This window comes from Podarcis raffonei, chromosome 10, assembly GCF_027172205.1.
Source record: "Podarcis raffonei isolate rPodRaf1 chromosome 10, rPodRaf1.pri, whole genome shotgun sequence".
Lineage (NCBI taxonomy): Eukaryota > Metazoa > Chordata > Lepidosauria > Squamata > Lacertidae > Podarcis > Podarcis raffonei.
Window position 1 is genome coordinate 58490921 of NC_070611.1, and position 24877 is coordinate 58515797.

At 40.9% G+C, this 24877-nt stretch overlaps 1 protein-coding gene across 12 annotated transcripts in view; it reads left to right on the forward strand.

Moving 5' to 3' along the window:
• ERC1 (ELKS/RAB6-interacting/CAST family member 1) overlaps positions 1-24877 on the forward strand; it is a 163619-nt gene that overhangs the window by 115415 nt on the left and 23327 nt on the right. For 7 of the 12 annotated variants that reach the window (XM_053407141.1, XM_053407146.1, XM_053407139.1 and 4 more), the window contains 2 exons: positions 2177-2321; positions 19432-19533. In XM_053407141.1, the coding sequence (XP_053263116.1) occupies positions 2177-2321; positions 19432-19533 (247 nt within the window). Of the gene's footprint in view, positions 1-2176; positions 2322-19431; positions 19534-21410; positions 21478-24877 lie in introns of all 12 variants that reach the window. The other 5 variants (XM_053407148.1, XM_053407150.1, XM_053407147.1 and 2 more) reach the window with 1 other exon arrangement.

Here is a 24877-nt window from a genome sequence, read left to right on the forward strand (position 1 = left end):
CTTTGCAGTATGCCTTGGCAATCTGTTAACAGGGGAATTCCTCAGATTTCCTGAATGTGCTTTGTGATCTGTCGAGATCTGAATGGTTTGCTTAAAAAAAGTTAAGGCTACAGACTGCTGTAAACACACTTAACTAGGGAGTTAAGCCTTAGGACTTATTTCTTAGTTAACTTACACAGGGTTGTATTGTTAGAGAAAAATCAGTACATTTCAAGTGCAGGGCTCCCAGTAATTCACTCTCAACTGTTTTGTACAAGTCGAATAATGTGATGGTAGAGTTCTGATAGTAGAATAAATCTGCAGCTCATAGAACTTACAGTTGTCAGTGATAGGATAAGGACTTAAATCGGGGTAGGCAACCTAAGGCCTGTGGCCAGGAATCAGCATGTTTTTACATGAGTAGAATGTGTGCTTTTATTTAAAATGCATCTCTGGGCTATTTGTGGGGCATAGGAATTCATTCATATATTTTTTTTCAAAATATAGTCCAGCCCACCACATGGTCTGAGGGACGGTGGACCGGCCCATGGCTGAAGAACGTTGCTGACCACTGACTTAAATTATTAAAATAATTTACACATTGAAAAACCTGTCCAAAACTGCAAACCTAGTGTTTATTCATTAGTCATCTGTTGATGACAGCAACTTTGAGTGATTACTTACACCTGTGAAACTGCTGTCACAGATCAAATATTATAGACGGAGCTTTCATATTCCTTAACTAGCACCAGCTGAAACACATTGCTTTCAGTGACAGCAGTTGATACTTTCAACTGCTAATCATCAGGTGGCAAAATATCATCAAATGGCATGTATCCATGTGTGGATCTGCGCAGATTAATATAAGAATAGACAGTAACTTTTCAAGTGCAATATGCATGACATGATAGCTTTCTGTGTGTGGCTGGGCTATGTGTACACTCGTTATCTTTTCCTGCCAATTCCAGCATGTTTTCCCTCCCTTTCTTTTGTGCTTGTCAAATTCCTAGTTCATAGTTGGTATCATACACCCCAAGATTAACATTCTTTTAATTATACAAAGCTATTTACAGTTACATTCATACATACAACAAGCCTAGGATAATGACTTTCATATTGGGTTACATATTGGTCTGAGAGGACAAGCTAATGCTTTTTTGCCATATACCTGTCTTAAGATCTAGAGTGCGTTATAGCTGTAAATCAGGGATGGCCAAACTGTGTGGCTCTCCAAATGTTCTTGGACTACAACTCCTATGATTCTTGGCCACATTGGCTAACACCATCATGAGGGCCACAGGTTAGCTAATCTTGCTATAAATAATTTCAAGTATAAAACCAGTAAAGGAATATCACATTTGAACCAGCATCCTTTAGTTAAATACTGTGGAAGGTAGTACTTAGGAAGAGAACTACTGTACAGTACCAGCTGACAGCTTGCATGTTTATATCGTGGAAATAGGAGCAATCTTTTTTTAAAAAAAATGACAAAGGTTGGCCTGAATCATTAGACACTGTGTTGGGGATATAGTAACTAAGGTGCTGGGGTGGCGATTAAGGCATTCATTATCTCTTGTCTTAGCCCTGAGCAGTGATTCTATAGTCTGAGAATCTTGAAAGAAGAATGAGGATCAAAACATTGTAACTATGGGAAAGCAAATATTGATTTATTTTATATTATACAGAATTTCTATAGAGATGTTGAGAATAAAAGCTGAGTCATGTGACCACATCATTACCTTTATTGTGGGGAATTTTTCTACTTAAGGCCTAGCTGCATATTGTACCAGTGGGAGGGGGAGTAGTTTGAAATGTATTGAGTTCACACCTTGAACTAAGGACTGATTGCAAACTTCTACACAGACTATTTGGGTTTATATTATCCATTTAGAATGCAGGTAGAGATGGATAATTTGCAATTTGGAGTGGTCTCCCAGGCCTGGCTCCTTTTTTTGACAGCCCCTTCAGCAAAGCATCCTCCAGTGGCCTCTCTTCTGTGTCATGGGGACACAGAATACCACTCTTGGTCATTGCATTGATCTAGCAGCTTGGCATTCATATGACAATCATTTTTAAAAGCATGATTTTAAAGGGGGACTTGGGGCAGGTGGCAGTAATAAACTTAAAAACTTGACCAGGTACAATTAGATGTTGTTGAATGTACGTGCAATTAAGCCATTCTCCTGTTCTTTTTCAGGCAAGAAGCCCTTCTAGCTGCCATTAGTGAAAAAGATGCCAATATTGCTCTGCTGGAGCTGTCGTCCTCCAAGAAAAAAACCCAAGATGAAGTAGCTGCACTTAAACGAGAGAAAGACCGCTTGGTGCAACAGCTGAAGCAACAGGTACGAGAATATTGTTTGATTCAATATGTGAGTCTGCCATGCAATTTGCAGCTTGCCTTAGGCAAATCCCCTCAGCTACTACCTACTTCCTCACATGTCATGCCTGCCCCAAACTGAAAGCTACTACAGCACTTTAATATTTTTTTCCAGCTATGAAGGCTGACTCTCTTACTTTCTCAAAAAGAGAAAACACCAAAGGTTAAAGGCAACCAGTTTCTGGTGGGTTTAGGAATCTGTCCTATAAAATAGTTACGTACAAGACTGAAGTAAGAACTACACATTAAAAATCGTTGATCATTTTATTTTTCTATGATATGGAACAAGTGCCTGGAGTCCACATGGGCTGCATGAGGACTAATAAACTGAAAGCTAAACCCAAATAAGACAGAGCTGCTCTGTGTGGATGGCCTGTCAGTCCAGACAAAGTAGCATTGATCTTGTTCTGGATGGAATCTCAGCCCATGTTACAGCTTGGGTTGGATTAAAATGGGTCTAGATAAGCAGTTTATTCCATGTGTGCCTGGGACTAAATAGGAGCACCTTGTCTGTAAGTGACAGCTTAGCTTCCATGGAGGAATAAGAAAGTGCTTATTACCTGTAGTAAGTCTCGGAACATCAGAAACCCAGCCTTATTTTCTGTAAGAAGTCCCACAAGTTATTTTGAGAGAGTTATAGGCATGCAGGCCTATTATTAAGATGCTATCCTAGATTAGTAGATAACAAAGCTTATTGTCAGAAAAATTCATGTACAACTTATGAGACATATGCTCTCCTCCTCCTTTTTCTAGCTAACACAAACATGTTTGAAGGAAAATTGATACTTCTGAAAAGCTATAGGAGTCACTTAAACTATTCTTGGTGATTTTTAGCAAAGTAATTCATTTGCCAGATAGTTAGCAGCAACTCCCATCTTTGGACAGCCACTTTTGGGCCCCCAGCCATCACCACCACCACCACCATTTACTTCACTTTCACTCCTATTACAACTAAATTACTCTGTTGCCAAAGGCAGCAAATTGGAGCCAAAAAGCCTTTCCACCAAAGGTTTCTTCTGAAGCACCGGTACTCTGGTAGCAGTGGTTTTTCACTTAACATTTAATATTGAAATAAAATGTTTAATGTTTGCTCAATTAAGTTCTTTTTCCGATAGTTAAAACCAACATTAAAACAGGTCAGAAATCAACTTTACAGTTTTTGTAATATTCAGCTTTACTGGAAGAGTAATAAATACTGTCACTTTGCAGCAAGATGGCCATTCACCAACAAAAGGGTTTGATACACAGACTTTAATGTAAAATACATATTTTCATTTCACCATGCTGATAAAATGCTTCTTGGCATTTGACATTTGACATCCATCCTCAACAATATGAGGAGAGGAAAGAATTCTAGTGTTATGAGAATCTATGATCCTGCAGGCTTGATGCAAAAACCCAAGTAAAAGCCTTGAGAGTATTTTCCTATCATGAGCTTCTTAGGTTTTTATCCTGAAGAATGTGAGATTTGTAACTCTCACAGAAAATACTTTTTAATAAACAGGTGTCTCCTGAAAACCTCCTTTTATGTGGTGTTTTTGGCTGCCCTTCTATCAGTTGAATAACCTGTTCAGCATAGCATTATAGTTCCATTTTTATAGACTGAAGAACAGTTAAAATCCAAATCATATATGTAGTAGGTAACTTTCTAAACCCCTTAAAGCATTTTGTAACCATCAGTATCATTCTACTTAATACATTCCACTTGAGATGTGGCCAACAGAGAAACAGACCAGACAAGAAAGGAGGAGGAGTGGCGTTATATGTCAGGGATGTGTATACCTGTGAAGAGATCCAAGATTTAGAACCTCAAAGCCAAAGTGAGAGCATTTGGGTCAAAATTAAGGGAGAGAAGAATAACAGTGACCTCATTGTGGGAGTTTACTATAGATCCCCAAGCCAAACGGAGGGCATAGATGATGCCTTCCTGGAACAGATGGCCAAGCATGCAAAAGGAAGGGAGATAGTAGTAATGGGGGACTTCAATTACCCGGATATTTGTTGGATGTCAAACTCAGCCAAGAGCATAAGGTCAAACAGATTCCTCACTGGCCTTGCAGACAACTTCATTGTCCAGAAAGTGGGAGAAGCAACAAGAGGAACAGCCATTTTAGATCTGGTCCTAACCAATGTTGATGACCTGGTTAGTGGGGTAGAAGTGGAAGGATCATTAGGCGCGAGTGATCATGCTCTTCTGAAGTTTACTATACAGCGGAAAGGAGCAGCCAAGCATACTAGGACTCAATTTCTTGACTTTAAGAAAGCCGACTTCATAAAACTTAGGGAAGTGCTGGGTGAGATCCCATGGACAGTAATACTAAAAGGAAAGGGAGTTCATGATGGCTGGGAGTTTGTTAAGAGAGAGATAGTAAAAGCACAACTTCAGGCAATACCAATGAGACGGAAACATGGAAGGTGCCTAAAGAAGCCAGGGTGGCTATCTAAAGAACTTTTAACTGAGTTAAGATTAAAAAAGGATGTGTACAAAAAATGGAAAAGGGGGGAAACCACCAAAGAGGAATTCAAACAAATAGCCAGCACATGTAGACACAAAGTCAGAAAAGCTAAAGCACAGAATGAACTCGGGCTTGCTAGAGAGGTTAAAAGCAACAAAAAAGACTTTTATGGGTATGTTCGTAGCAAAAGGAAGAACAAAGAAACAGTGGGGTCACTCAGAGGAGAAGATGGTGAAATGCAAACAGGGGACACAGAAAGGGCTGAACTCCTCAATGCCTTCTTTGCCTCAGTCTTCTCCGATAAAGAAAACAATGCCCGACCTGAAGAATTTGGAGCAAATGATTCAGCAGAGGAAACACAGCCCAGAATAACTAAAGAGATAGTACAAGAATACTTGGCTAATTTAGATGTATTCAGGTCTCCAGGGCCAGATGAACTGCATCCAAGAGTATTAAAAGAACTGGCAGATGTGATTTCAGAACCACTGGCAGTCATCTTTGAGAATTCCTGGAGAACAGGCGAAGTCCCGGCAGACTGGAGGAGGGCAAATGTTGTCCCTATTTTCAAAAAGGGGAAAAGAGAGGACCCAAATAATTACCGCCCAGTCAGTCTGACATCAATACCAGGGAAGATTCTGGAGCAGATCATTAAGCAAACAGTCTGTGAGCACCTAGAAAGGAATGCTGTGATCACCAATAGTCAGCATGGATTTCTGAAAAATAAGTCATGTCAGACTAACCTGATCTCGTTTTTTGACAGAATTACAAGCCTGGTAGATGAAGGGAACGCAGTGGATGTAGTCTACCTTGATTTCAGCAAGGCATTTGACAAGGTGCCCCATGATATTCTTGTAAAGAAGCTGGTAAAATGCGGTCTTGACTATGCTACCACTCAGTGGATTTGTAACTGGCTGACTGACCGAACCTAAAGGGTGCTCATCAATGGTTCCTCTTCATCCTGGAGAAGAGTGACTAGTGGGGTGCCACAGGGTTCTGTCTTGGGCCCGGTCTTATTCAACATCTTTATCAACGACTTGGATGATGGACTCAAGGGCATCCTGATCAAATTTGCAGATGACACCAAACTGGGAGGGGTGGCTAACACCCCAGAGGACAGGATCACACTTCAAAACGACCTTGACAGATTAGAGAACTGGGCCAAAACAAACAAGATGAATTTTAACAGGGAGAAATGTAAAGTATTGCACTTGGGCAAAAAAAGAGAGAGGCACAAATACAAGATGGGTGACACCTGGCTTGAGAGCAGTACATGTGAAAAGGATCTAGGAGTCTTGGTTGACCACAAACTTGACATGAGCCAACAGTGTGATGCGGCAGCTAAGAAAGCCAATGCAATTCTGGGCTGCATCAATAGGAGTATAGCATCTAGATCAAGGGAAGTAATAGTGCCACTGTATTCTGCTCTGGTCAGACCTCACCTAGAGTACTGTGTCCAGTTCTGGGCACCACAGTTCAAGAAGGACACTGACAAACTGGAACGTGTCCAGAGGAGGGCAACCAAAATGTTTAGCCTGGAGAAGAGGAGGTTAAGGGGTGATATGATAGCCATGTTCAAATATATAAAAGGATGTCACATAGAGGAGGGAGAAAGGTTGTTTTCTGCTGCTCCAGAGAAGCGGACACGGAGCAATGGTTCCAAACTACAAGAAAGAAGATTCCACCTAAACATTAGGAAGAACTTCCTGACAGTAAGAGCTGTTCGACAGTGGAATTTGCTGCCAAGGAGTGTGGTGGAGTCTCCTTCTTTGGAGGTCTTTAAGCAGAGGCTTGACAACCATATGTCAGGAGTGCTCTGATGGTGTTTCCTGCTTGGCAGGGGGTTGGACTCGATGGCCCTTGTGGTCTCTTCCAACTCTATGATTCTATGATTCTAACAGCAATGGGGACAGGACAAGCTCTGTCTCATTTTCTAACCACCATGAAAGCAACAACTGAAGACATCTGTCTATGGAGGACCAACACAATATATTTTGTTGCACAAGGCAAAGTACAAGATGGCACCCCTTTCAATTCCATGTACAAAAGCCAAGCGGGCTTGCAATTGGCTCTTACATCAACACTGGTGACAGGATAACATCCTCCACCAGACCAGAAGCAGCAGACCAGATTAGAAGGCCCAAGAGACAGGCCACTTGGCAACAGAGTTATTAAATAGTTTGGCAGAAATAAAAACCCGAGTTCAAGTTTTTCATCTGGCAGCGTGGGCTAGGACAGCATCTAGATTGCTCTCTCAAATCCAGCTCTTTGACATCTAATTTATCTTACAACTTAGCGTAGAATAAAGTTCACAAAGAAGTCAACTGGAGTTTTCCAGAAACTCTTTAGCCACACTAACCTTTGGGTTAGAGTACGGAAGCAAAATTACTCTTTGAAAATGCTTCACAACTTCTATCCCAGATGAATGGTAAGTAGCCAGTGTAACATCAACATTTTCAGAATTAGTTCTGTGAAATGTAGACTTCTTGTTATAACTTCTGTTACCCAATAAGTAGGTAGGTTCCATGTTGGAGATTCAGTTTTGCTGTGTAAAGGGGAGTTCATGCCTCATGAATCTGTTAATCTCTCCCCGGCAACCCCTAAGGAAATAAGGCAACCATGGATGAGAGCATATCATCTCAGAAACTGGTTAAAATATTAAGAGCCAAGAGTATTCATTAATTAAATAAATAATAAAAATTAATGAGTAAAACAATGTATTTCTCAAACTATGAACAATATAAAGTGTGGATCATGAACGAACTGTTAATTTTTGCGAAAAAACACAACAAAACTAGAAAACTCAGTTTGGTAGCAGCAGAAAGAAATTAACTCATAACATGACTAGCCTGTGCAAGAGTGTTTCAGTCATCAGAATGCATACAAAAAGTTTGATTGAACAACTTAGATTCAGCAACTAAATAATGACTACCTATTTTGTAGCATTCTGTGATGATTCCTTCAGTTTCCCTATTTGCATTCCTCACACAGTATCAGATTCCCACCCACTCAACTAGCAAATTGGTTACTGTTAAAGAGAAGGGAAGAGTTTTGGCAAAGACATTCTGGTTCTTTAATTTCTCTGTGTGCTTGTGTTTAACTTTGGATGAGGAGAAGTATTTCAGAAAGAGGATATGGTATTAGTGTTGTTTTAATTTAAAGTTCTTAGTCTTTTAGTAGCAGGAATGGGTTTTAATATAGAGACAAATTCATAGCAAAATGCTTAGCATTGACCAGGCCATTCCAGTAAACTGAGCTGCCTGTTCCAGATTGACTTTCAGTGTTCATGCTGTATTTCCTGTATCACTGAAAGGATGAAGTGCAACTGTCACCATATATTCTGGCCACAGTTTAACTACCCCCTCCCAGTAATTTTTCTTAACTGGTTCCTGGTGCCATACTGGTTGTGGGGGCTCTATTTGGAGTTGGGAGGCTGAGTAGCATAGCTTCTGGAAAGCAGTACCGTTTAACAAAGTCCAGATGTGCTGATGAGTGCAAGCTGGTACACTTGGATTAGAAGTTATAGTTGAGCCCTGCTATATGTGTGGTGAGGCACTCATTGTGGAATTAATGTAAATCTAAATAACTTGGCCTGCTTACGTACAGTTTATCTACCAGATATGTGTCACAACATAGTTCTCAAATCATTAGATGCTGATTATAGTTTATCACCATGTAAAGTGCTGGTCTGCAGCTTAGCTTTGTGAGTAGAAGCCATGGGGAGATAGATTTTCCTGTGATGTCTTTAGTGCTTTAGATTTCTGAGGTTTCCCAGCAGAAGCTCTTCAAGACAAAAGCTGTCACTTGCCCCTATCTGCCTGCTAGTTGATATTTAAAGAATTCTTGTAGCAGTGAGGCAAGCCTTTCTTAGGAAGGGATGTGGAACACAAGCACACTGATGAATCAACCCCAATGGATGTGTTTGGGGCAATAATAATATATAATAATAATAATAATTTATTATTTATACCCTGCCCATCTGGCTGGGTTTCCCCAGCCACTCTGGGCAGCTTCCAACACAAGGATTGAGCACCCATAGCTTGAGGACATCTGGACCTCCCCAAAGATTATATTGCTTACTCCAGATTTCAAATGATGGAACTTCTCATAAGCAATATTAGCATAGGTTCCAAACATAATCCCAAATATGAACAATGGCAATGGAAAATAAGAAAATAACTGCACTGTTTTTAGGCAGGTGGCAATTGACCTTATAGGGGGAGATGGTCTGGCTTCAGAAAACAGTCTCCAACTCAAAAGAGCTTCACCAAAAAGAACATCAACTCTCTGCTGCCAATAAGGTTTTCCTGTCTCATATTTGACTTGTGAGCACCACCTGTGCTCTCTTAGTCTATGTTTTCACACCATTAACTTTAAGTCTTTTTTAAAAAGTTTTTTTTTAAAAAAAAAAGTCAACAAAGTTACAGACAGGACAGCTGGAAGTAACTGTATCAATGACCGGGGATGACCTATTTTTCAACAGTTGAACCAATCATTACATATAGCCACTGTCTAAACTAGTGGTTATTTTCCTATAGAGCAGTGTGCTGTGGCACCCTGGGGTGCTTTGAATGATGGTTGGGGTGCTGCAGGCAATACTGGCTTTTGCCCTCTTTCCTTCCCTCCCTCCTTTGATGCCCTCTCACATCTCTGCCTCCCAAATGCTTGCACAGCTGTTTGTTGCAGCAGCCCTGACTGCAAGCTCCACAGGTGAATGTTGCCTCTGGGGCTGGCCAGGGGTTGCTGGTTGCCAGGAACCGAGGTAACCTCAGAGTAAGCAAGCAAGGAGGTGAGGGAGCCCAGCCAGCCAGTCCTCCAGCCCTTGATGTTGGGAATGGACAGACAAGTCCCAGGCCCCTATGGGACCGTGTGAAGAAGTATCTCTTTGGGGTGGGGGTGGGGGGTAGATCACAGACCAGGGACTGCAGCAGTAGCTGCCCAGAGGACTCCCAAGGAGAGGGGGCTGAGGGAACACTCCACAATGGAGGGTGTTTGAACAAGGGTGAGAGGCTGCCAGCTCTGCAGGAAAGGGGTGACATAACTAGGCTCCTGAGCCCCACAGGGGTGCCACAGAAAGAATGTAGTGGACTCAAAAAGGTTGAAAACCTATGCTCTCTAGAGGTTTCTTTTTTTAACCCATTCATCTCTGTGATTTCAGATTATTTTAGCTGCTGTGCTTTGTTTTTGTTTGACTGGCTTTTAATTCCCGCCCCCCAAATCTGATAAATATATAATAAGTAATGAAAATTATGTATAGCATTTGAGTGACCAATTCTCAATAGTTCTTACAACAATCATGTAAATGAGGTTAGTATTATTCCCTCATTTGCAGGTGTGCTGAGACAGAAAATATACTGGTTTGTCTTAAGGTCAATTAGTTAGTTCATGGTAGAGGTGATATTTGAATCACAGACTTCCAGATTCACAATTTATTTTGCTATTATGCTTACATTGCCATATAAACAATAGACAGTCAATTAGTAGGCAAAAAAGTGTAACATTAACATTTAGTCCAATTTTTCAGTCTGTTGCCTTGCATTGTCACCATCACAATGAAATTCTTTTCTTAGATGATGCAGACAGAACTTTAAATGTGAGGGTTGCCTTTCCAAAGTATGTTAATCTCCCCCACATGTTGGAGCTGTGGTTGCTTCTACCCTGAATTCATTCTTGTGGCTAGCAAAATGAGATCATAGAATCAGCACAATTCTGAATCTCCAAAAGACTAAAAGAGATTAATTAAGTTAGTACAGAGGATATAGCAGAATTCACATGAAAACTAGGTGCTTTCATTGTTTCTGTACAAAGTTTAGCGTTACCTATTTACTTAAACTTTTTATGCTTGTTTGTTTGTTTGTTTGTAGTGTCTTGAAGGAATGTGTCTGGGGTGTTTTGTAGATTTTTAAAAATAGTTTATTTTATGTACTGTCCAGCTCTGGTATTGGTACTGATGTAGAGTGGGCTATAAATCTAAATAAATAAGTATATATCAGATTGCTGTCTTCCCTACCCTCTGACTGCCCAGTCTCATACAGAATCTATCCTCTTTATATTTCGTGCTGAAATCAGAATCTTACATTTCTGCCAACTTCTGAAGTTAAAACTGTTTTTTTAAAAAATAAATAAATAAAAATCCTTATATGTATGCATAGTTAAAATGGGAAGGCTGTGCTCTGTGTGGAAGCAATAAGTAGCATGAGGTTTTTAAAAATCCATGTTGCCCATTTCTGCATCCCAAAAGGAAGCAGATTGGGTTTCAACAAGTTGTGCTTGACTGGAGATTGAAGAATCCATTGTCTGGGAGTCCTAGGGAAATCTGGATTCAGATCAGCTCCCTTTTAACCATCTGTTCCATCTTTCTCCTCCATTATTTCCAGATGTTTAAACTACTACAAAATTCTGATATAACTTTTGTTTCCTCTTCCACTCTCTATAATCAAACCTGACGTCCTTCCCATTATAGGTCTTCTGCCTTTTATGATACTGTGGGGATTTTATAAACTTTTGGCTTTCCTGATCCTTCTCAGGACCCCCAGTTACTAGTAAATCAGCCAAGACTTCTGGCCTTTTTCTGTTAGCTCCTTCATTCCTACCTCTTCTTGTGCTTCTGTCTATGATTTGTGATACTCCTTCAGCTGGCTTGCTGGCCTTAGAATGACACTATCATCAAGGACATAAGACATAAGGCTGAGTACGGTAAATGATTTAGGTTTTTCTTGTTCAGGGGAGGTTGTTCACCACACACACGCACCAGATACACTGGGCAGTTCTAATCAGAGAATGCTTCAACACTATTTTCCATGTCCTTTGCTTGTATATGCTGTCAGTGTTGTATAAAAGCCAGTCCCAAGGGTTCCATCACACCTGAGTGTCACACTAAGAAATTTAATCCAAATTGGTATGGCTCTCAATCATATCTGTGCGACAGAGTAAAATAAGGGAAATCTGGGACACAATTTGGTCTGGGAGATAAAAATTGTAGCTTGCCTCAGGTACTAGCACTAAGGGTCCTTCTATATGGGGATTTTCTTCTTGCCCTACCTATGGTAATGATGGGCATTAGGAAGGGGTATAGAGTATACAGTATACAGTATATCTTAGGTATACAGTACTGTAATAGCTTTCCCCTTGCTTCCCTCTCAGACTCAAACTAAGATATGTATTCAGGAAAGAGGTGGGCAAGGGTGAAGGGAATGCCTGAGAACAAGTGACTTTCAGAAGACCACATATCCTCTCCACAAAATGTTACGGACAATTAACTGGTATAGAATAAATAAGGTAAAGGTACCCCTGCCCGTACGGGCCAGTCGTGACTAACTCTGGGGCTGTGCGCCCATCTCGCTTAAGAGGCCGGGGGCCAGCGCCGTCCGAGGACACTTCCGGGTCATGTGGCCAGCGTGACGAAGCTGCTCTGGCGAGCCAGCACCAGCGCAGCACACGGAAACGCCGTTTACCTTCCCGCTAGAAAGCGGTACCTATTTATCTACTTGCACTTAAGGGTGCTTTCGAACTGCTAGGTGGGCAGGAGCTGGGACCGAACGACGGGAGCTCACCCTGCCACGGGGATTCAAACCGCCAACCATGCGATCGGCAAGTCCTAGGCGCTGAGGTTTTACCCACAGCGCCACCCGCGCCCCCTAGAATAAATAAGAGATTGGCACTAAATGAAAGTCATTTACCAGTACAAATGTCTACAAGACATTTACTAGTCATCTACTGTTCAAATTGTATGGTAACCCTTTTATTATATACAAGTGACAGAGAAGGTGGCCGGGAATTATCTGTGCCTCTTTGTGTGACTATATATACGGTCACCATGTAAATGGACACTGAGCCAATGAACAAGATATGTTAATAGTATAGATGAGGAGTGGAGAACCTGTTGGACCCCAACTCCCATCAAGCCCAGCCAGCACAGCCAGTGGTCCAAGATGATGGGAGTTGTAGTTGAACAACATCTGGAGGGCCACAGGTTCCTCATCCCTGGTGTAATTTAGCTAAGCTATTTTGTTTGTAGCCTTCCCTCAGTAATTGTATGAAAAGAGGAATTTTCTGCCAGTTTGTGTCTTGTGTGTGTATGTTGTTCACAACATTATGTGTGTATGTTGTTCGCAACATTAAGAAAATACCTTTAAAATTTAAGGACATGTGCAAGCATATGTACTTCCAATTTGTAAAGCCACTGTTGAAGGGTACTTGTCATGTGCAACTGTGTCTACTCGGATCCAGCTTAGGGAAACCTGTTCCTATGTGTTTGAGGCAGAAGCTGGCTGTGCATGGTGTATATTTCTAAAAGTTGTGGTGTAAAAAGCTCACGTGTGTGTGTGTGTGTGTGTGTGTGTGTGTGTGTGTGTGTTTTACGTACCAAGCAAATGTGAAACACAATAAAATTGCAAGCAGTGCTTTTTTGAAAAAAGTGGACAGCCCACCTGAAGTATTTGGGAGACTGGTGTGAATGATATCATGATTCTGAATCACTGATAAATACACATGAGTCAAAAGCACAGTGAAGACAGTGAAAAGCTGTGCTCACTCTGCACACGAGACCATCACTAGTTGTCTTTCTAAGGTAGATCTGTAAGCACCCAATTTAATATGGCTGCCGCCGCCTTGCTTGCTACTCCAGAAATTAGGTTTACTGTGTTACTCCAGAAAATATTGTGAAGGCACTTGGCAATGCTAAGGGAAGAAGTGAGGGAGGACTGTACTCTTCCTCCTCCTCCTCCTCCTCCTCCTCTTCTTCTTCTTCTTCTTCTTCTTCTTCAGCCAACTTTGATTATTACTCTGCCAAAAGTAATAGCAGGCTCAAATAGTTTTGTTTCTTTAAATAATGTTGCTATCAGCAGTGTTTATATGATGCAGACACAGGCGCATTCATGTGTGCACCCAGAACTGTTCCTAGCCTCTTGCAGACAGCCTGTGTTAAGCTGACACTGAGCAGTCCCCATCACTTTAGAATCCAGGAATTTACATCTATTGGTAAGCATTTTTTTCCCTTCCTAGGAACAGTTCCTAGAATTGGGATGGCGGGCTGGGAGGGGGATGATAATATTTTCAGCCTACATATAAACCCTTTGAAGGTGCAAGCAGATTTCTGGGTCATATGGTAACACACACAAACAAAAGCTCTGGTGAATCTGTGAGTGTTGATCACCTTAGATTTGCTGCCATTTCAGGCAGTTCAATAGCTACTGAAAGAATTCCTAGCTGCCTAAAAGAAGGTTGTATAGCTGCAATTATTGTCAAAACAATGAGATGGCAGTGTGTGTGTGCCCTCTTACTGGAATCTGAATAATTCACCCACAAATAGATGAAAGGAGAGCCAGGCACCATCTTTTTTGGTGCAATAGAAGTGGTGATATAAAATTGTAATTGTTTGAAACCACTTCATTGAGCTTTTATGATAAATTTCTTTTCACATTGCCTTTGAGAAACTATTACTTTGTCCAGTGTTGCTAATGACATTGCCATTAGAGAAACTAGACTGCCCTTGAAGCTTCAACTATTGGACGTTTAAATTGCACTTTTCAAGTTTGCAAAACTGGAATGAAACCCTTCATAACTTCCATGAACTGGAATGTTGGTTAATGTGATTCTATTTTACAAATATTAGGGACGCGGGTGGCGCTGTGGGTTAAACCACAGAGCCTAGGACTTGCCGATCAGAAGGTCGGTGGTTTGAATCCCCATGACGGGGTGAGCTCCCGTTGCTCGGTCCCAGCTCCTGCCAACCTAGCAGTTCGAAAGCACGTCAAAGTGCAAGTAGATAAATAGGTACCGCTCCGGTGGGAAGGTAAACGGCGTTTCCGTGCGCTGCTCTGGTTCGCCAGAAGTGGCTTAGTCATGCTGGCCACATGACCCGGAAGCTGTATGCCGGCTCCCTCGGCCAATAAAGCGAGATAAGCGACACAACCCCAGAGTCGGTCACAACTGGACCTAATGGTCAGGGGTCCCTTTACCTTTATTTTACAAATGGATGGTAAATCTTGACCTAAACCAAACTTGTGGTGCTCTGAACCAAATGTACATGTATTTTGCCTGTAAGGTATTTAATAAACCCACTGTTTTTGTAGTCACAAGAAGCAAAACTTAAGGGCTCATCCAGGCTTCCTTTTGTGCCATTTTTCTAGACATCTCCAGATTTTAAAGTTGCCTGGAAAGCTCAGCACCAAAGAAAGTCTGGATGAGCCCTAGGTTCTTGGGACAGTCCAGTCCACACATAGCTCATCAGCTGCATGGATGATAAACTGTGTTTGAAGTGGCTTGTTCCAAACTGTGCAGAGGAAGGAACACTCTTCCATCAGGCCTAGAGGCAGTTCCAGCTGATAGTCCCTGTTCGGCTAGTTAACATCTGTTGTTGATGAGACAAAACCAGGGTTAGGGAAATTGGTATATAGGCTGGAAACAGCTTTGGTGGATAAGCACGCCAGAATGGATCACAGGGTGATGGGTGCAGCACCTGATTTAGGGTGGTGCAGGTGATCCCCCCCCCCGGGGACCGAGCCAAGGGAGTGCAAAATACTACTACTAACATTTTTTTTAATACCCTATGTTTCTATGGGTACCTACTGAGAAGATCCATTTAAAAAGCACCTGTACCAAAACTAAGAAATATTTGGAGGGGGGCACCAAACGTTTGTTCTTGCTTAGGGCACTATATTACCAAAGTCTGCACCTGGATGGGTGAAAACTAAAAGCCTTGTACATAAATTGTATTGTACATAATTTGGAAGCACAATGTTCCTAGTATGTATATGAAGCTAATTATATTTCGTAAGCTGCGTTACGGAGGATTTGCCTTGTAAGGCAGCCTGTAAGTACTTCAAATAAATAAATAGAAATAAATAAATAAACTATCCAGTGGAGGTGTAATTGAACTGAGATTTATATATTTTAATCATGAATTCCCCAGCTCCCTTCAGTACCTTAGCACAGATGATATTCCTTAGGTGCCTATTAAGCAATTACTATAAATTTTTGTTCTCTTCTTACATTATTGCTTTACCTCATATTAGATGTAAATTTAGATACACGGCTGTGTAGCTGCAGCAATGACCCATATTTTTGTATATGCTGCCTATCACTGAAGTATGTTTGACAGCTGAACTGTATCTTATAACTTCTACCTGAGAGTTGAGCTTGTACTTTTCAGTATAGTTGGCAGAATAACTCATGTTTTCGATCCAAATTGCCTATTTTCATTAAAGTAATTTACTTAGTGCTAGAAAATCCAGATGAGGAAATTGAAATTATAGACAACTTTACTGACACATCATTAATTTTATTTCTGTTTAGATCTTCTTGCCATGTGTCTTTTAGAGACCCTTACTTCAGCAGTTTATTTTAAAAAAGAAGACAAGAAAGCATCCTAGCAATTTTACAAGGTTTAAAATGTGATATTATGTGCATAAAACCAACAAAGACTTATCCTGCTATAAAACATAGGCAGTGGTAGCAGCTGCCCACTGCTGCTGCTAGGGTGAAGGACAGGGCAAGGCATCTAACAGCAGGTGGAGCTAGGGTCACAGTAGGCAAAACACAGGTGGCACATAGGCAGGCTTCATACATAGGGAGAAGAAGTCGACAAGGGGTGAAGGGGATAGAAATAGTCAGGGTAGAGACTGGGAGGGAGAATAAACAGGTTAAGAAGGGTTAGGGGGAAGCAAGCAATGTTAGAGGCTGAGTGGAGGCAGAAAGAGAGTAAGGCGTGCTGCCCTGCAAAAAAAAATGAAGTAATTTTTTCCACAGTGTAGAAACCAAATCATCTTATCATGGTTCTCTGCCCCTGCTGCTTCTGCTGCTTCCCATCTAAAGTGGCGTGTTGGCTAAGCTCCTGTCTCTCGGAACAGAACGGCAGGAGCAATGTGAGACGGTGAAAGCATTCTGAATGAATTCTGAATATTCCAGGGTCACCAGTCAGAGTAAACTTGAGGAAAGTGCTTTAAAGTTTTGTGTGCTGTGGATTATTGCTGGGTGTTGGTCTGGAATAAGACAGTTTGTGCACATTGTGGCAAATAATACTGTCCTGATTGACTGGGTGTTTCCAATTTCAAGGCAATAATGCAATTTGGAGAATGGGTGAGTTTTGTCACCCTTTCTGAACTTTTTTCCCCAATAAGAAATTGCTTGGAAAAATGCATTGAGTGGAGATCTAGGGGGTTGCTGTCTGAGATGGCACAGTACAGTTTATAAAAATAAGTAACATCTGGTTTCTCAAAACAATCACGAATTTTAGGTATCCTTGTAACTTTTATTTTCCATTGTAACATTATTATTGACCAGTTAGCATAAATTAATAAAACAGCAAATACTCCATTCAAAGTTATATATTGCTTCTTTCCTTTGTTTATAAATATATTTGTGTGTCAGTCTTTGGATTCTAGGTTTGGAGACTGAAATTAACTTGATGTTTGTGTCATGCCACAAGCTGAGACTTCCAGTAAAATAGTTCTCATGTTTCCTTATAGTGTTCTGGAGCCCTCTTGAACAGTTTTCTAAACAATGATGGCCATAATTATTTCCCACATCACCATTCCAGTCACATATTTTGCAAGAGCATGAAATATCACATTCCTACATTTAATGTAAAGTCGCTTGGGCTTTTTCCCAGCTGCATCTGTTTTAAAAGAATTGCTCATGGCTAACCCCTTTGGAGATGTGTGGTGTGTGATTTTGGACATTATACCACCACATCTAAGAGTTTAAGGCAAAAGGTAGGGCAGGTGTTTTTTCCAGCTCTGTAAACAAGGACTGAAGTCTGAGAATGTTTATCACAGTGCTGTTTTTATTTCACAATGGTTAAGTGGCTGGTGATGCAACAAGCTGTAATTCAAGATCAAAAGAACACATCACTTCTGATGATTACTATGTTAGACTCCAGGAGCCTTCACAATAGACGCATACAGTGGTACCTTGGTTTTCAAACAGCTTAGTTCTCAAACTACTTGGAACCCAAACACTTCAAACCCGGAAATGAGTGTTCCGGTTTTCAAACTTTTTTCAGAAGCCGAACATGCTCCGATTTGAGTGCACAGTTACGTTTTGAGCAAGCAGCTTGGCCCCAGCAGCGACTACCGCTGCTTCCTTCCCTTCCCTTTACTCTGCTGGGAGTTGGGCGGCTCCTCGGAATGTAAGTGACTCCGGAGTAGGGAGACTAGGAAGTTGGCGACTCTCCCCCAGCGCGCAGAGAGGCGGTGTTTGTGGGGAGCGTGGGGGGGAGAACTATGCTGGGCAGGTTGACCTTCCCACCCCCTCGCCTTTCCTCCCTTCCTCCCCCCATCCCAAGCCCGACCCCAAGCGAGGTCCAGCTGAGGCAGTGTGGGTGCCGCATTCCCAAGTGAGGTTTTGGGGCACTCACACTGCACACAGGCTCCAGCCTGCCCAGCTCAGCGTCCAGTGGCTAGGAGCACAGCCGAGAGCAGCCACTTCCTCCTCCTTTCCACACTCCACTGCTGTTGCTGCTGCATCCTGGTGCCGCTATGCCAGGGACGCGCAGGCAGCGCTGCCCCAACCGGCTCACGGCTGCTGCTTTGTCATGCTGCCCAAAGTGGAGATAGAAGCCCTGGGACTCGCCAGGGTGAATGGGGAACGTGGGCAGATGCCGGAAAGCATGCAGCCCCTTCCCACATCCAGTTAGCCACCTCCTTCCCCACCCCCACGTGCGCTCCTGAGTTCAGCACCACTCCCTAGCAACTGCCATTTAGATGTGGCATCTTTACTCCCTGATATCAGATCTTAGTCCTAGGATTTGGTGTCCTGCCTCTTCATCCCGCCCCCACGTTCAGCCAGTGTCCCTCCACCCAACAAACAAACAAACAAACAAACACTTCCTGTCAGAAAACCCTGGACTTTATTCCTCCCACTTGGGGGGTTCTGGCCTGTTAGCAGCCTCTTGTCCTTATTAGCTGCCCTTTCCATTCTGCTTCCTCTTTGTGAAGTCATTCACCCTCCAGGGCTTCTTCTAGCCTTACATACATTTCAAATACCTTTTAAAAGTCTTAACATCTTGGTGACTTGTCACAAGGCCTACAAAAAAGGGATCCATCTCCATATGCTTATATTCTGTTTTGCTTATTTTACCTTTGAGCATCTCTTGTGTCGAACTGGAAAGAGTCTTAAAAGTTTGGAAGTTGTGGGGAATTGACTTAATAGAATACTAGGCCTTGGGTTGTATTTGTGTTCCTGATTCAATATTACTGTCATCTTTTTTTTAAATTAAATAAAAAACAATATTACTGTCATCTTAATTTTTTTCCTGATCATACATTTATTACACATCCTCTGTACCAACAAGTCTAAACCTACCTAATCCCACCAAGCAGGTTTCATCAATAAAGTGATAGGAAAGGTAATTTTAGTAGTAGTATTATAATACTACCATATTCTTATAGTTTAATATTTTATCAGTTATTTGCTTTTAGCAGATATGTCGAATGGCTTGTCCATACGAAAATGGTTTTTCCCTTAAATCACTTGAAATTGGAATTAGATATTATTTTATATGATTATCTGTATATAATAGGAAATTTATACTCCAGTTCTCTTGTTATATTTAATACATTGTGTAAATCTCTTTTATAAATAAAACCCTGAAAACTCAGTATTCTTATGTCTCTTTTGCAGACTCAAAATCGCATGAAATTGATGGCAGATAACTATGAGGATGATCACCTCAAATCGTCATCTCATTCCAACCAAACTAACCATAAACCCTCCCCAGATCAGGTAAGAACCCTGCTCTTTTTCTTTTTACAGTGATCCTCTACTGGTGTGTACTGATTTGTATATCTAAGACCAGAAGCAGCTTTTCCAAAAGGGAATTAAAAGAATTAGCTTGTTCTGATTTATGACATGGATTTCCTCGCTCTGGTATAAAATTGGAATTCCTGTTAGCAAATCATTAGATTTCATTATTTCAGAAGGACTGGTCTAGCAGAGGTTTGTTGGCATATCATTCCTAGTGTAACTCAAGTGAACAGTTATTTCAGATTGCTTCTTTCTATGGAGACCTGTGTGCTCAAATCTGTGGCCTTTTTTGCTTGTTTGTAAGGGTGGCTGCATCCATGCGAGGAAATCCCAGCCTGTGCGCTAAATGATCATAGGCTGTTCCTGTACATGCTCAATGAAGCTTGTCCTAAAAGAGAATCAATTTACCATTTCCTATGCACAATTTAACTTCAGATGTCGCTGGCTGAACTGAGACGTGCTTGGAAACTAACAAGATGCTTAGCAAAACCCATATTCAGTGCAAGAGGACCTCCTAACTAGAAAACTCTCGCCAGTATTGCAGCATTCACCAACTTAGTTAGAAATAATAATAACCCTTATCTGGTTACCATCTAGCTTGATAAGGTGAATACCTCACACATCTGCACCCTCTTGTAATTCTAAAACCAGCATAGAGGTATCCCATTTATATAAAAGTATGACTATGTTGTGCAATGATTATGGGGAGAAATGAAAAATGTAAGTGTGTTGAAAAATGCTTGAAATTGCCCACTGATGCAAAAATTATACTTCAGCCACTTCCAAAGGTGATATTAAAGGGGAGGGGAGCTTAGGGAAGCTTGGTATGTTGTGTGTGCTTTCCTTTGAAGGACACAAAGAACAAAAACAAAGGAAAGGTCACTCGTAATTTTTCTCTCCCCACCACTTTCTATCATTCTAAGCTTTAAAATTAGAATCCAAGGGTCATCTAGTCCAACCCCCTTCAATGCAGGAATCACAACTAAAGCATCCCTGACAGGTGGCCATCCAACCTCTGTTTAAAAACCACCAGGGAAGGAGAGTCCACCACCTTCCGAGGGAGTCAGTTCCATTATTGAACAGCTCTTACTGTCAGAAATTTCTTCCTAACATTTAGTCAGAATCGCCTTTCTTATAACTTGAATCCATTGGTTCAGCTCCTAACCTCTGCAGCAGAGGAAAACAAGCTTGCTCCATCTTCCATGTGACAGCCCTTAAGATATTTAAGAAGGTATTTATTTCAAAGTACAGCCACCAAAGGAATCATTGTATCCTGCTTTATTTATTTATTTGCCAAGGGGACGTGTTTCTAAAACCTGCAGTAGGGAACTGAGAGTCCTGCCTGAAAGCCATTTGAGGCTATCAGTAGTTGGAAACTTTCAAGCTACTATTTGGAGATGTCAGACATAAAATTTCTCATGATGGAGCAGCATTGATGTTGCAGATTAAAACAATGCTCTGCAGTTCTGACTTTCCTGGGGAATAAAAGGATATTTGTTTTGCATACTGAAAGGAGGCGAAGGGGCATTTCCTTTATGTGAAATATGATTGCAGCAGAAAGTAGTGATCATATGAGATGAAGGCAAACTGTCAGATGTAGAGAAGTTCAGCCACAATTACCAATTAGATGTGCCTTCAGCATATTTTAATGTTCAGAAATTAACTAAATCACCTAAGAATGCTTATAGTGATTCAGGGTATTTGAAGATAGCAGAGTAGAAGATACAAGGAATTAGTGGCTATTTTTTCTCCCACTAGAACGTTTTTCTTTTGTGTGGTTTAAATACTAATCGAGTCTTTATTTCATTCCCATGCTGCTCTGGGGCTTTTCCCCCTTGTCTTCTCTCAACCAATAGGATGAGGAGGAGGGTATTTGGGCATAGCCAATCAGATGCTCTTAGTTCAGCCATTTTGTTCAGAACGGTGAGAATCAGCTTTCTTTACCAGTAGAAAAGTTTCCCATGGTCACTCTTGCATCTTGCTTCTGTGTGATTCATGAGGTTTGGGTGTCTTTCCTTTCCCTTTCTAATGTGGTCTCTGCATGTAAATGTTTTCCTACTTATTTGTATTTTTTAATTTTTTTTAATCTGTTAACTTGTTACTGTTTTGTGTCGTTGTGAGAATACACTCCCAGAGCATGTGGTTGGATTTATATGCAAGCAGCAGCATGATTCATGTTGTAAGAGGGAATGTCGCCATTATACTTTAACAGTACAGTTTAACCATGGTAGCTAATATTTGCAATTAGAAAAAACTTTTGCTATAAAGCTGAACAATCCAGAGGTTCTCTTTTTAAAAGTAACAAATCACTCAAATCACTTTTCTGCAGGATTTGAGCACGATGAACCATGCTGCTGATATTGCTGCAAGATTGTTGGGTGCCCCCAGTTACCTACAATGTTTGATAAAGAAAATGAGGATTTGGGGAAGATTAATAGTAACTTAAGGGAAGAAATAGCTTTTCCATTTATTGTCTTGTTAAATATATTGTTGCATTGATCAGATCCTTCGTTCTAAGTCAATTATGTAGGAAACCCACAGCAATTGTGATAGGGCCAAAGTTTTAATTTTACAACCTGAGAGTTGAATTGGCACTCCCTTTATTTGGGAGGGGGGAATGATTTAATTCATGCTCATTAGTGATCTCACGCCCCTTTGGAGTCTTTCTTTGCCATGTCTTTGTGTTTGTGTATGGTGTTAAAACTATTCAACATGATGGTGAAGAGTAAGTATCATGCTGAAGAATGCCAGGGAGCTGGGTGAGCTGAGAGGTAAGTTAATGAGGGGGAAGAAGAATTAGCTTAGAAGGCAGGAGCAGTTCAGACTCATTTACATGGTAAAATGAAAATCCTGTGGCAGATGTTGATTAAAGGAACTTCCATTTAAACACTGCATGTACAAAGAGGATAAAATTGAGGAAACATATGTGCTTCTCTGTCAACAAAGTGTTCGCTCCTGTTACTTTGGAAGACAAGAACTGACACAACAGATAAAAGGGTAATGACATCACTGGGGCTTTAGTGGTTGTTTGCAACTTATTTGGTGTGGTATAACTCTTACATTTTAAATCTTAATAAGAGAGGCAAAGGGTAGGACATGAAGATGCAAGAAAAAGGAAGAGAATATGAATATTGGAATGGACAAGAGAGAAGATGGAACATCGGATCCATTATTGAAGTGTGAAAGTTGAAATCTTTAGCTCTTTAGTATACAGTACTGATACAAAGTGTGTTGTGCCTTTGCTATGTGTATTGTTTGTACGAAGTTTTGTCAATGGGCCCTTGTATTTGGTCAGCTTTCCAGTGCCTTGCTGTAGTCAGTATATAGTCAGAGAAGGTCAAATGCTCTAGAGTGAAAAGGACTTGCTCTGTCAACCTGAGACACCCAAGGTGAGCTTCCTTACCTGTGGCTGCAAGTAGTTAATAAACCGTGATGCTGTATCTTCAGTCCAGAGATATATGTGTACACCATAGGAGTCAAGTCAAACCTTACCATAATAGTTCCTGATGTACTTCCTATTTCAGGAGGAAGTACCAGCTGATGTTGAACGGCTGAGCCTGTACTAGTAAGAAACCCCTTAGCTCTTAGGTCCTGCAGAGGCCCATCTGGGGGTTGCTGCTCAATCCTGTCATCTCTCTTTGTGGTTACCATTTTTGTTATACTCCATGTGAGTAACTCATATCCCAAGTGTTCCCTGCCTAGGGCCTTGCCCTCCTCCCTCTTATGCCTAGTTATATTCCTACTTAGGGCCTTCATTCTTCCAACTTTTTCGCCATCAACCACACAGAAGCCTCTTGCTCCCTTCAACAAGTCCCCCCAACCTCATTCTCCATACCAACCACTTAGGCTTGGTACCACCATTCAAAAAAATCAGAATTTACCTTTTATGTAATAATGCTCATTTAGTTATAGTCAACTAAAATTTCCTGGCACTTTGAAGTCTGAATGAACATGAAAAGCCCTTAACACAATGTGTTAAGTAAAAAGGGTTTTGGTTTTTTTAATTGAATTATGTCTATCACTCAAGGACAAGTTACAGGTAGGTAACCGTGTTGGTCTGCCATAGTCAAAACAAAATAAAACAATTCCTTCCAGTAGCACCTTGGAGACCAACTAAGTTTGTTATTGGTATGAGCTTTCGTGTGCATGCACACTTCTTCAGATACTTCTTCTTCAGTGTATCAGAAGAAGTGTGCACACAAAAGCTCATACCAATAACAAACTTAGTTGGTCTCTAAGGTGCTACTGGAAGGAATTTTTTTTATTTTGTTTTGACTCAAGGACAAGAACAAATAGTGTCGTCGTCGTCGTTCCCCAAAAATAATAATAACTAGCAGTATGTTCAGAGGTTTTGAGTCTTAATCCCAACACACTAATCTTGACTAATCTTTGGATGCAAACTCAGGAAATTTAACAAAGGTTTTATTACTTGTATTTGGTCCATACCAATACAGTTGTAAAATGTAGCTCTCACCTTTACTATCTTGCTCATCATAATGGTCAGCTTGTGGAAAAATAGGCACTGAAAGCCACCATGATCTTTGTGTGAAGAAAAAACTGAATAATAATTGTGTCTATGGTAGTGAGCCTTAAATAAAACTGAAAATGCAGTCTATTGGATTACTAAAAGGCATCATCATGAAAATTTACCTGGTTTTGTTTTAAAAAATGTTAAAACTATCGCTAACACAGAAAAAAGGCTTTAACACAGTATCTGACACATCTTAGAAGAACTGAGTCCCAGACTTTGTGGTTCATAACACATTGAACAATATGAAGCCACCTCATTACTGTCATCAAGGGATTCCTCTCCTGCAGTCATATCCAAAAATGACTTTGTTGAAAAGCCATATTAGTTTACTGCCAGTTTCCAAAACATTTTGACAGTGGAGAAAATGCTGACACATAAAAAACATTTGATGTTCCCATGATCTGCCCTTCAGTCTGTATAGGGCAGTTTTGTTTTGCTTCACTTAGGCAGGTGCCAAACCACTTTTGAGATCAGGCCACTTTCAGAGAAGTGGAGCAAAAGGCAGGGGGCACGGTAATAGTAGTCTTGTTCTAGTTCTAGTCCCAGTTTAAATTTCAGTCATCTTGGAAATTCTTTAAAATTATGGTGTCTGAATTCAGCCAAGTGCACATTCAGTTTTCCATCTTCATCAAAGCATCTCAGTCATAAAACATTGTTCCACTGTTCTGAATTTGGTTGTGAAGATCAGAAACATTTTGTAAGTAGACTGCCAGTTGTGGCAGTTCTGTGATGTGGACAGATATCTATAGAAGAGTACATTAATTCACATTTTTTTTAAAAAAATGTGATGAT